The sequence below is a fragment of the Pinus tabuliformis genome, chromosome 6 (assembly GCF_031772625.1).
Source record: "Pinus tabuliformis cultivar Carrire ecotype Pingquan chromosome 6, CPIR1, whole genome shotgun sequence".
NCBI classification, from domain to species: domain Eukaryota; kingdom Viridiplantae; phylum Streptophyta; class Pinopsida; order Pinales; family Pinaceae; genus Pinus; species Pinus tabuliformis.
In genome coordinates this window covers 619,853,941-619,867,715 of record NC_142292.1, presented here as the reverse complement: position 1 = coordinate 619,867,715, position 13,775 = coordinate 619,853,941, and the positions used below count along the sequence as shown (strand labels likewise).

Here is a 13,775-nt window from a genome sequence, read left to right as displayed (position 1 = left end):
ATTTAAAATGTAATTACCTTTCGCCTTTGACTACCGCAATTGACGTTTCTTGACTACCTTGAAGAATAGTCTAGACACTGAATATCTCTATGGACATGCTTCCATCTTAGTAGTATGCATTGAAATACATACTTCTAGTTATATAGGTAAGTTGTCTATGTATGAGACTATCCAGCAATCTATCCTACAACTTACCCTTTTTTTTTACATATACAAACTTACAACCACACAAACACAAGTTATAACTATTGATCTTGAAACACTGGAGTACAACAAAATCAATTAATTTAAAACAGATTGGACCTTCATCACACAAGAATTGATGTTTCAAACACCTTGGCTTCTATTTTAAGAACCACCAACCCTTCTTATACCAAAAATTGAAAAAAATATAAAACTACCTCAACTCAGGCCACAAACCACAAAGATACAAACACACACAATATCAGAAAACTCAAATCCGCTGGGAAATCTACATCTCTCAACATTGCATTATGCAGAAAGACGGGCCGAATTGCCAATTGGGAAGAATTACGTTGATGAAAGTGAGCATCTTCCCGTTGCATAGCATTACGATAAAGGAATTGCAAATTGGGAGGGATCACGTTGTTGAAAGTGGGCATCTTCGCGTTGTAGCATTACGATAAAGGAGAGAGCCCATCCCTCTATATTGGAGTATTGTTTCCCCAAACGGCACCCCAGCTCCTTTGTAACGGTTTCCAACCATCCATTCCATCTGCCTCCATCCACGCGGCTCACCTGCCTGCTCCCGCCCACGTTTGATAAGACCACGGTATTGTAGTAGGCGTGGCCCATCATACTAAACCTCACTCCTCCCTGCCTCAGGCAAGGCACCTTTCTGTAATGAACAGGCACAATTCCAGCTTTGTAGCTTGCAATCGCGGTGAAGGTATGATGTGACAAGTCAAAATGATGGCCTGCAATTGAGGTCATAAACTGGTAGCAGTCACTTTGAGCGTCCTCCCACCGTCGATGCACGAAGCTCGATCAAATTGTGCACACTTTCTGACCTGCATTTTCCAATCCGATAGATTCCCAACAATACAAATTGATCATGGCAGTCCGTATGATCAAATTGATATTTGTCACACTTCCACCATATACATAAAAAAAAAGATTTTACTGCATGCTAACATTACTATTCATCTTATGTTATTCTTAATGCAACTATAATGTCTGATGCATATTTGCTCACATGGCTTTATCATATATACCATATATATATATACAAATATACTACACCACACATTCAACGCTTTATTAATTCTCTGTTAAGTTTTCATGGTAACCAAGGTTGACATGCTTACTGCCACGCAACATATGTTTGTCCTGGTTCTTGGTGTAATCCTTTGACCTTTCGGTGCAGCTTAGCTGTAAGTCCACCTCAGCTGTGCGTATTTAATGAAGTGCAGGCGCTGGTGGTCCTGCCGCGGTTCTTGCAGGCGCCAGCAAGTCTCTGTCTTAATGGCACCCGTCCTTATAGTGCGAGGTGGCACTGCTGGACTCCTTTGGCCATGTGATGCATCGATTATGGAGTTCTCGGCCCTCACGCCTGACCTTCCCGCCTTGTATGAACGGTCAGGATTACCCCCATGGATCGAAGGGTGGAGATCCAATCCAGGGTTTACGGCATTACAAAAGCATTGGCAACGCGATCACAGGGTTTATTGTTTCGTTTGCCTTCTCTGGTTCTGTCTCGACACCACGCCTCTGGTCTATCTTACCAACTATACTCTCATGGACTACGTCTACTCCGGAGCTATGCAGTGGCCGTGTTCAATGTTACACAGGTAATGTTTGGCTCTATGCTCCCTGTGTATTTACGGTAAACTTATTGGTTATGAAATCTTCAGTCTTACAGTTCATTTATCTTCATACGAGTCCTTATAGTTCTAAATGTTTTTTTTTGCTCCTAGGCACGCAGCTGATGATGCGACTCCATGGGTAATGTCAAGCAGCTGTGCATGACAGCTTTCCCTCGCAGCGGCTACAGGTAAGCTCAAACCTTGTCTCTGTTCCTTTATATAAGCTTCTCCGCCTCAGGGTTTAAGGTTATCTAGGTTATGGTTGCAGACTGCCGCTCCATGAGGGCCTTATTGCTGCACCGGCCGAGGTATACTCCTCAGAGAGTCCTCAAGACTTGTATATGTTTCCTCCTTTAAGACTGGTCGAGTCCATACCCGCCAGATTTGTTAATGAGCACGGCGGAACTCACATAGTTCGCTTGCATGAATTTAAGGTTTCTTGTTTGGTCACACGGTTGCCCCTTGCGGCATATTCTGTTTATGATTTGTCATTTCTGTTCTTAGCTATGGGTTTCGGGTCTAGCTGTGGTGCGCAGACCTGGCTCATGAATCTTGACCTCGAATGAGGGTTTGGTTCTTTTTAAATAAACTTCTGTGATTCGTTCAAGGTTTTCACTCAAGTATTGAACTGTGTATAAACTTATAGTTTTATGACGGTGGCTCTATCTGCGCCCTCAGGCAGTCCATATTTTATATATCCATGAATATGTACATATACTCTGTTTTTCTCTTATCGTTTTTCCAATGGTGCAAGGATTTATGCTATCAGGTGCTGGATTGTACATTTCTTTATATCTGAATCTTCATATATGACTCAGGTTATAATGGTTGCCCATGCCGTTGCTCTGTAATCTTATGCATCGGTCTTACTGGCTAGGATTGATTAGTGTTAAATCAGTTGTTTATACAGTAATGTTTGAATAGCGTGCTCTCGGCTCACTAGATAGCAATATATATACTGTATGATCCAGAATGGTTAGCCATAGCGATATTTCGTTCTTTCCTTCCGCTATGGATAATACCGCACCTCACATATATGTTTAAGGTTTTCATTGCATTGTATACTCGATTTATCTTATATAGGTAGGCATACTTCTTTCGCCTGCATGCACAGGGTTTCATATACATTACATGAATACATGCTCCTCTAGTTTGTCGCTCGACGGAGTTGGCTTCGTGTTACCGTGCTCGCTAACACTGTATTCTTGAGACTATGGTTTGTTGAAATGTCGTAATAATCTCATTTACTGTTTTGTACAGCTATCAAATTAGCGCTATCCGTCTAGTATTCTTTGGTGTATTTTCGTTTTTCGTTAGACAGTTGTAATAACAACCGAGGGTTTTAACTCTCATCCGTCAACAAGGTAGCATCTGACTACTGTCAGTGCTCGCCTATTCGGACTCAGAGGTTTAATTCTCACTCTGTCGACACACTCAGGTTTTTATATGATCATTTATCAAGATATTGTAGTATTAAACATTGACTCAGTCTTATGCACGAGCTTATACTCTGCCCGTCATTCGATAACCAATTTCTTGGTTACCTTTCCTGGTTCCTATAACCAGTTTTTACTATATCTTTCTACGTAGCTTTACAATCTAGGTTTATAATAACCTGTCTTTTAACTGCAACCATATCTATACAATTTCTTAACATTATAACAGTAACTAGGAAAGAACCTGCTTCCTGTTTGACTACTGTACATTCACTGTATATTCATATTCAAACAGAGACTCTACAGTTGAAACCGTACCTGGTTCGCCAGTAACAAGAATGGTTTCTCAAGCAGGTCACCTGTGCTTGTGTATGCTCTTCCACCCAGCCATGAGACCCATCCTCAGACGGAATTCTCCCCCCGAGCCATCCTGCAGGCCTCCAGCCCTCAACAGGATTTGTGCACTCTCTGTGCCTGGTTATCTGGTCCTAACCAGACTTAACCAATTCTCTTTTCTTCTTTCTTTTTCCTTTTTCCTGTTCTTGGAAAAGAATTTCTTCTGTCTATCCTCACAGCACAGAACCCCCCTCCCTCAGTCAGGACTTTTCCTGTTTTGGAGGGTAGTTACCATTAGTTATCACAACTGATCTTTTTCTTTAAAATTCACCTCTTAGAGGCTGCTAGCATTTCATGGAATATTTAAATTACTTTAATTAAAAGAAATAGTTTATCACAGTTTTGTTTAAAACATAACAACAACTGTATTACTGTCTTTTACCACAGTAAACTTTCACAATTACATATCCTGGGGTCATTACATCTCCCCCTCCTGTGATTGGACATCGTCCCGATGTCTGTCACCCTTAAACAAATTCGGGTAAGCTTCTCTAAGGAGTTCTTCATCCTCCCAAGTGGCCTCTTCAAGCCCATAATGTTTCCACTGCACCTTAGCTTGGGAAATAACCCGTTTCCGCAGCTGCACTTCTCTCCGGTCGAGAATGGTTAGTGGTTCGACCAGAACCTCGCCTTCCGGTTCGACCTGCATTCAGCAATAGATTAAGTTATTTTCTTGTTCAGGAACAAAGCTTATCTAGAGTGACTAGATTAATTCTTACCCGAACATTCTGCCATTGAATTACATGTTTAGGATCGTATACGTATTGCTTCAATACGGAAACGTGAAAGACATTATGGATCCTAATATGGCCTGGTAGAGCGAGTTGATAAGCTACCGGCCCCACCCTTGCCAAGATTTGAAAAGGTCCAAAATAGCGGGGTGCAAGTTTGGCACATCCGCTCCACTGCAAGGTACTTCTTCTAGGTTGGATTCTAACAAACACATGATCCCCAACCTGGAATTCCTTGAACCTTCTTTTTCGATCAGCAAAACTTTTCTGTCTATCCTGAGCGGCTTTTAAGTTGGTACGCACCCTTTTTACCGTTTCTTCCATTTCCTTGAGCATTTCAGGACCAATTCGTAACTTGTCCTCAGGTCCACCCCAACTTGAGGGTGTGCGGCACTTCCGCCCATACATGACCTCAAAAGGACTCAACTGAGTTGAGGAGTGATACCCATTATTATATGCAAATTCGACCAGGTGGAGATATTCTTCCCATTGGGTTGGCTTCATCATAACGCATGCTCTCAGCATGTCCTCCACAACCTGATTCACTCGCTCCGTTTGACCATCTGTTTGGGGATGATAGGCTGTGCTAAAGTTCAGCTGCGTTCCCAGTTCAGCAAATAGTGTCTGCCAAAAGGCTGATGTAAACTTAACATCACGGTCAGAGATGATTACCTTCGGAAGTCCATGCAATTTGAATATATTTTGCATGAAAATATGAGCAATTTGCACAGCCTTATATGTTGATTGCACAGGTATGAAGTGTGCTGCCTTACTCAATTTATCCACTACCACCATAATGGAATCATTATTCTTCTTCGTCCGAGGCAATCCAGTTATAAAATCCATGGAGATAGTCTCCCATTTCCATTCTGGAATGGGTAAGGGTTGTAGCAGCCCCGCTGGATGCAAATGCTCCGCCTTGATCTGCTGACATTCTAGACATCGTGCTAGATACTCAGCTACCTCCTTCATTTTCGGCCAGTAATATTCTTTTCGAAGAGCGGTAACCATTTTCTGGTATCCTGGATGCCCGGTATAATGGCTGATATGAAATTCATCCAGAATCAGCTTCTTAATACCATCTTCATTGGGTACATACAGCTTTTTGTTAAAGTACAGCATTCCGGCATCATCCAGCTCATACCCTTGTTGTATTTCCTTACCAGAAAATTGTTGTATTTGCTGTTTAATTTGCTGGTAAACAGCATCACGTTCAGCTGCTGATTTTATCTTTTCAAATAAAGTACTCTGCCATTTACTAACTGAAATCTTGCACACGCATTGTACCTTTCGACTTAATGCATCAGCCACTCGGTTCTCCTTTCCTTTTAAATGCTTAATTTCAAAGTCGAATCCACTTAAGAAGTCAGCCCAACGAGCTTGCCTCGTGTTTAAGGTGGGTTGGCTGAAATAGTTTGTTAGGCTGTGGTGGTCTGTTAGCAGCAGAAATTTTCTTCCTAAAAGATAGTGCCTCCACATTTTCAGGGCATGTATAACAGCTGCTAACTCCAGATCGTAAGCAGAGTATTTCTGCTCATGTTCTTTCAGCTTCCTTGATTCATATGCAATGACTCTCCCCTCTTGCATCAGCACCCCTCCCATGCCTTCTTTACTTGCGTCAGTGCAGACCACGTAATCCTATTAGGATCAGCTATACTCAATATGGGTGCTGTGGTGAGTAAGTGCTTGAGCTTTTCAAAGCTCTTCTGACATTCTGAAGTCCACTTAAACACTCTTCCTTTCTTTTGTAAGGAGGTGATAGGGTATGCTACCCTAGAAAAGCCTTCGACAAATCTTCTATAATAACCCGCTAGCCCCATAAAGGACCTAATATCTACCACGTCCTTCGGTATGGGCCACTCCATTATAGTTCTGATTTTTTCAGGGTCTACTGCAATTCCTTCCTTTGTGATTACATGGCCCAAGTATTGTATCTCTTCCTTGAAGAAATCACACTTGCTAAACTTTGCATACAATTGATGTTCTCGCAAAGTTTGCAACACCAATCTTAGATGTTCCTCATGCTCCTTTCTAGATCGGGAATAAATCAGGATATCATCTATGAATATCAACACAAATTTGTCTAAAAATCTGTGAAACACACTGTTCATCAAACACATGAAGGTAGCAGGTGAATTGGTCAGACCAAAAGGTAGCACCACGAATTCGTAATGCCCATACCGCGTTCTGAAAGCGGTCTTAGCGATATCCTCCTCTTTAATTCTGATCTGATGGTAACCAGATCGCAGATCGATTTTAGAGAATACCGTCGCTCCCTTCACCTGATCAAAAAGTTCGTCGATCCTAGGCAAAGGATATTTATTTTTGATAGTGAGATTATTCAGCTGACGATAATCAATGCACATCCGAAAGGTTCCATCTTTCTTTTTGACGAACAACACTGGGGCTCCCCAAGGTGACACACTGGGACGGATGTAATTTTTGTCTAACAGTTCTTGTAGTTGCATTTTTAATTCTGTTAGTTCTAGTACACTCATACGGTAGGGTGCCCGTGATACAAGTGCTGCCCCCGGAATCAGTTCAATGGTGAAATCCAAATCTCTTTTAGGTGGTAATCCTGGTACCTCCTCGGGAAAAACATCTGCAAAATTCTGCACCACCGGAATGTTACCCAACATGGCGGTTTTATCCTTCTGATTAGCGTAACCCACCTGAATAGCATAGATTTGACATTTCTTTCTGATGCATTTAGCTAACTCAGTTGTTGTAATGGGTCGAATCTGTATAGGATGTTTGATTCCTTGTAACTCCTGCTGCTCCCCACCGTCATCCTTATAGGAAATAGTTTTTGTCTTGCAATTCACTAAGGAGCAGTGTTTCTCCAGCCAATCCATCCTAATCAGGATATCATAGGAACCCAACGGTAGTACATTCAAATCTGCCACTATTGGTTGTCCGGCTATGGTTAAGGAGCAATTATTTACTTTGGCCAAGACTCGTCTCTTGGCTCCTGTAGCTAGTTGGACCAGCCACGGATTCCTGAACTTTTCAGCTTGCAGTTTACACTGTTCTACTATTTTTGGGCTAACATAACTTAAAGTAGCCCCTGGGTCAATAAGAACAGCTATGGAATGGTTTGAAATTTTACCTTCAAATTCAACCATAGATGGTTGGTACTCCGCTTGGCGGTCCTCCAACGCTGCATTGATTCTGGGTACACTACGTGCGACGTCCCCAACGGTCGATGCTTCATGAATCTGGGATATCTGGTCTGTCCCCTTTTGCTGTGGGCAATTTTTAACATAGTGAGGCCCTCCACAGCCCCAGCATTGAACTGGAGGTCTGGTCATTCCCTCACCTTCTGGTCTAGCAGGCTGCTCACTCACTCTGTTTTCACTTCCTGGTCTAGTTCGGGGCGCACTTCTTGTTACATATCTACTGTTTAATCCTTTACCAATTCCCTTATTTCCATTGCTGCGACCTCCCTTGCTGCTTCCAACCATTCGACTGCTCCTTTTTTCGTTCCATCTTTTATTCGAAGTATCCCCCTTCTGCTTACTCTGCTGATAGCAGATCCTTGCTTTACGAATAGCCTCATCCATGGTCCTAGGATTGTCAAACTCAATCCTCTCCCTTATATACGCAGGTAAGCTGCTCACAAATCTTTGGACCTTAGCTTTCTCCTCCTTGATGTAAGGTACATAACGTAACAGGGAGGTAAAACGATTAATGAACTCGTCCATGGTCTGCTGGCCTAGTCTTAAGTCATGAAATTCCCTTGCCTTCTCATCATAGAAGCGCTCAGTCAGATACCTTTCTTTGAAGTATTTCTGGAACTTTTCCCATGTAATGGTTCGTTCGCTGACCCCCTTGGCAATCTTGATTTCTTCCCACCACAAGGTTGCCTTACCTTGTAACTGGAAGATTGCTAGTCTCGCTTTCAAGTTATGGTCATACTCATACAACTGAAAATATTTATTCATATTTATTAACCAGGCTTCAGCAGCTTCCTCCTGTTCGCCATCGAAATGTGGGGGTTTAATCTTCCGGAATTCTCCCTGCAGTTCTATCCTCTGACGTTTTGAAGTTTGTTGTTCTGGTACATTGTCTGAATGATCCTCTTTACCCTCTGAAATTTCAGGTTCAACCTGATAATTTTGTTCTTCTGTCATCCTCTCCTGCTCCGCGCTAGGGTTAGATAGAGGTGGATTCTGCCTGTCTGACAGGCTCTTCAGAATCCTTTCTTGTTCAACTGTTAAACGTGCATTGTCCTCTCGCAACCATGCCATCTCATTCTTCAATTCTTGAACCGTTTCCAGTATTGCCAAATTGGTGCTTCGTGTTGCCTCACCCAACTGTACCCACAGTTCTGGGTTTTCCTGAGGATTACTGCCGGGTCCTTGCATTTTGTCTCCTCACTACTTCAACTGTTAACTGTTGTAATTCTGTATTTTATCCCTTCATAAACAGAACAGCAGTTAGATGAATTATTAACTCACTTACATATGCATGGTGTAGGCTTTCACAGTGAAACATGTTTGCCTGAGGCCACAGTGTTGAAACTGGGCTCTGATACCAATTTGTCACACTTCCACCATATACATAAAAAAAAGATTTTACTGCATGCTAACATTACTATTCATCTTACGTTATTCTTAATGCAACTATAATGTCTGATGCATATTTGCTCACATGGCTTTATCATATATACCATATATATATACAAATATACTACACCACACATTCAACGCTTTATTAATTCTCTGTTAAGTTTTCATGGTAACCAAGGTTGACATACTTATTGCCACGCAACATATGTTTGTCATGGTTCTTGGTGTAATCCCTTGACCTTTCGGTGGAGCTTAGCTGTAAGTCCACCTCAGCTGTGCGTATTTAATGAAGTGCAGGCGCTGGTGGTCCTGCCGCAGTTCTTGCAGGCGCCAGCACATCTCTGTCTTAATGGCACCCGTCCTTATAGTGCGAGGTGGCACTGCTGGACTCCTTTGGCCATGTGATGCATGGATTATGGAGTTCTCGGCCCTCACACCTGACCTTCCCGCCTTGTATGAACGGTCAGGATTACCCCCATGGATCGAAGGGTGGAGATCCAATCCAGGGTTTACGGCATTACAAAAGCATTGGCAACGCGATCACAGGGTTTATTGTTTCGTTTGCTTTCTCCGGTTCTGTCTCGGCACCTCGCCTCTGGTCTATCTTACCAACTATACTCTCATGGACTGCGTCCACTCCGGAGCTATGCAGTGGTCGTGTTCAATGTTACACAGGTAATGTTTGGCTCTATGCTCCCTGTGTATTTACGGTAAACTTATTGGTTATGAAATCTTTAGTCTTACAGTTCATTTATCTTCATACGAGTCCTTATAGTTCTAAATTTTTTTTTTCTCCTAGGCACGCAGCTGATGATGTGACTCCATGGGTAATGTCAAGCAGCTGTGCATGACAGCTTTCCCTCACAGCGGCTACAGGTAAGCTCAAACCTTGTCTCTGTTCCTTTATATAAGCTTCTCCGCCTCAGGGTTTAAGGTTATCTAGGTTATGGTTGCAGACTGCCGATCCATGAGGGCCTTATTGCTACACCGGCCGAGGTATACTCCCCAGAGAGTCCTCAAGACTTGTATATGTTTCCTCCTTTAAGACTGGTCGAGTCCATACCAGCCAGATTTGTTAATGAGCACGGCAGAACTCACATAGTTCGCTTGCATGAATTTAAGGTTTCTTGTTTGGTCACACGGCTGCCCCTTGTGGCATATTCTGTTTATGATTTGTCATTTCTGTTCTTAGCTATGGGTTTCGGGTCTAGTTGTGGTGCGCAGACCTGGCTCATGAATCTTGACCTCGAATGAGGGTTTGGTTCTTTTTAAATAAACTTCTATGATTCGTTCAAGGTTTTCACTCAAGTATTGAACTGTGTATAAACTTATAGTTTTATGACGGTGGCTCTATCTGCGCCCTCAGGCAGTCGATATTTTGTATATCCATGAATATGTACATATACTCTGTTTTTCTTTTATCATTTTTTCAACGGTGCAAGGATTTATGCTATCAGGTGCTGGATTGTACATTTCTTTATATCCGAATCTTCATATATGACTCAGGTTATAATGGTTGCCCATGCCGTTGCTCTGTAATCTTATGCATCGGTCTTACTGGCTAGGATTGATTAGTGTTAAATCAGTTGTTTATACAGTAATATTTGAATAGCGTGCTCTCGGCTCACTAGATAGCAATATATATATTGTATGATCCAGAATGGTTAGCCATAGCGATATTTCGTTCTTTCCTTCCGCTATGGATAATACCGCACCTCACATATATGTTTAAGGTTTCATATACATTACATGAATACTTGCTCCTCTAGTTTGTTGCTCGACGGAGTTGGCTTCGTGTTACCGTGCTCGCTAACACTGTATTCTTGAGACTATGGTTTGTTGAAATGTTGTAATAATCTCATTTACTGTTTTGTACAGCTATCACATTAGCGCTATCCATCTGGTATTCTTTGGTGTATTTTCGTTTTTCGTTAGACAGTTGTAATAACAACCGAGGGTTTTAACTCTCATTCGTCAGCATGGTAGCATCTGACTACTATCAATGCTCGCCTATTCGGACTCAGAGGTTTAATTCTCACTCTGTCGACACACTCAGGTTTTTATATGATCATTTATCAAGATATTGTAGTATTAAACATTGACTCAGTCTTATGCACGAGCTTATACTCTGCCCGTCATTCGATAACCAGTTTCTTGGTTACCTTTCCTGGTTCCTATAACCAGTTTTTACTATATCTTTCTACGTAGCTTTATCTACAGTCAATCTAGGTTTATAATAACCTGTCTTTTAACTGCAACCATATCTATACAGTTTCTTAACATTATAACAGTAACTAGGAAAGAACTTGCTTCCTGTTCGACTACTGTACATTCACTGTATATTCATATTCAAACAGAGACTCTACAGTTGAAACCGTACCTGGTTCGCCACTAACAAGAATGGTTTCTCAAGCAGGTCACCCGTGCTTGTGTATGCTCTTCCACCCAGCCATGAGACCCATCCTCAAACGGAATTCTCCCCCCGAGCCATCCTGCAGGCCTCCAAACCTCAACAGGATTTGTGCACTCTCTGTGCCTGGTTATCTGGTCCTAACCAGACTTAACCAATTCTCTTTTCTTCTTTCTTTTTCCTTTTTCCTGTTCTTGGAAAAGAATTTCTTCTGTCTGTCCTCACAGCACAGAACCCCCCTCCCTCAATCAGGACTTTTCCTGTTTTGGAGGGTAGTTACCATCAGTTATCACAACTGATCTTTTTCTTTAAAATTCACCTCTTAGAGGCTACCAGCATTTCATGGAATATTTAAATTACTTTAATTAAAAGAAATAGTTTATCACAGTTTTGTTTAAAACATAACAACAACTGTATTACTGTCTTTTACCACAGTAAACTTTCACAATTACATATCCTGGGGTCATTACAATATTGTTCCTCGCCATTTGTACCAAAGTTAGTTGCGAGTCACAAATTTCTTGTAAGAGAATGTAGAGAGGACTAACAACCGGAGAGAAGTTCAGGGTGTTGTGTGTTCTGTCGTGACTCGATCCCGCAGGAACAGATGTTGACTTCGAAGAGCAAATTTCCTTCAGATCGGACGGGTATTCCGAATCTGGATTTGGGTAGTCTGAAAATCGAGAAATTGATAATTACCACACGGGCTTTTTTTTTTTTTTGGGCCATCGCCCACGACTGCAACGGTTGAAAAACCAGGGATATTAGCAGTCGTAAATCTCCTGAAGGAAACAAATCTCTCGCTTTAGGTCAAATCTAGTAGATCACTTTGGATTTCTCTTTTTTTCTTTGGCCGATTTGATCCATAGTTACCGGATTCGGCCGAATCGGCCTGAAGAATTCGAAAATTCGGCAATTCGGTTCGATTCCGCCGTTAATACGCTGAAGTTCGGTTCAGACACATTACAGTCTATCAAATTTATTTTTAAAATTTTCCTTGATTTGTGTTTGTCGTACTCCAATTTTTGTGCGTTAGTTTCGTCATGCAGTTGTAAAATATTGAACCGTTTAAACTTAATTCTTCCCGCTGGTCATGGTCAAGGGATCCAGTTAGACAATACTTAAGATAGAAGGGACAAGAATGTTATTGACGGTTTGTTCTGCAATACAGGTGTGATTAATGATTAAAAAATTCATGGTTAGTTTCGTCATGCAGTTGTAAAATATTGAACCGTTTAAACTTAATTCTTCCCGCTGGTCATGGTCAAGGGATCCAGTTAGACAATACTTAAGATAGAAGGGACAAGAATGTTATTGACGGTTTGTTCTGCAATACAGGTGTGATTAATGATTAAAAAATTCATGGTTTTATTTTTATCAAAGTTATTTTGATGTATTAGTAATTTTCACTTGTTATTAATTTTTACATTGTTTGTTTAATGTTAAAAACAAAATAAAAAATTATATAAAAACTAAATAAATAGTTGTCATATTAAATTTTCATTTTTACAATAAAATATTTTTTTTCTCTTTTTCTTATTTTTCATTTTCACAATAATTTTTTTTTTTTTTTTTAATTTCTTTCATATAATACTTTGACTAGTAAGTAATCAAAATGGAATTGTTTATTCATAATAAAATTGGTTGTAATTTGTAAGGAAAATATATTATATGGTTTCTAAATCTTTTAAACAATTAGCAAAATAGCAAGATAATTCTAATTTGATGATTCTTGATAGTTCTAATTTGATGTTTTTTTATCTATATTTTATTCAATTAGTAATTAGGAAATTAGAAATTACAGCATTAGTTACTATCCTTTGATTGACCAAGAGGAGTTGTTTCTACTAATTTCAATATCTTGTTCACTTCCATTTGAAAAATTAGGAAAACAACAAGAATTCTAATTTGATAATTCTTGATAGTTCTAATTTGATGATTTTTTATCTATATTTTATTTTAGTAATTAGGAAATTGCCTAAATATTTATCATTAAAAACTACAACATTAGTTACTATTTTTTGATTGACCAACCAACAATTTTAAGGGTGTCCTTTTTTTAATGTTAAAGAGTTTGTTCTGAGCACCGTATTTTATTCATTTCTATTGAAAAGGAGTTATTTTTACTAATTTCAATATCTCATTCACTTCCATAAAGAAGAATTGTTTTTACTAATTTCAATGTCTAATTTTATTTGCAACTTTTATAATATAATTCACAATTGTTAATTTAGATTATTCAAAATTTAAGAAAGAATATTATTAATAATAGTGTAATATGTATATTTGCCAATATTTTCCGTTGAATTTTAGAGAGTCTATTTTTTTTTTTGGTATTGAACCGAATTCGTATTCAAATTCGAATTAGAACTTTGTAACTATGATTTGATCTAAAGCGGCACAAG

The 13,775-nt window shown here is 40.2% G+C and overlaps 2 protein-coding genes across 2 annotated transcripts; one reads left to right on the top strand and one right to left on the bottom strand.

The window, feature by feature from the left end:
- Positions 1-570: 570 nt before the first annotated feature.
- Positions 571-954, bottom strand: LOC149260113 (expansin-A1-like). Its single transcript, XM_089456707.1, has one exon. It carries the CDS (start codon positions 952-954, stop codon positions 571-573), a length of 384 nt encoding a protein of 127 aa, XP_089312833.1.
- A 980-nt stretch (positions 955-1,934) lies between these two features.
- LOC149260112 (uncharacterized) lies at positions 1,935-2,395 on the top strand. The gene is made up of 2 exons (XM_089378913.1): positions 1,935-2,014; positions 2,095-2,395. Exons 1-2 carry the CDS (start codon positions 1,962-1,964, stop codon positions 2,390-2,392), a joined length of 351 nt encoding a protein of 116 aa, XP_089235039.1. The 5' UTR covers positions 1,935-1,961; the 3' UTR covers positions 2,393-2,395.
- Positions 2,396-13,775: the final 11,380 nt, after the last annotated feature.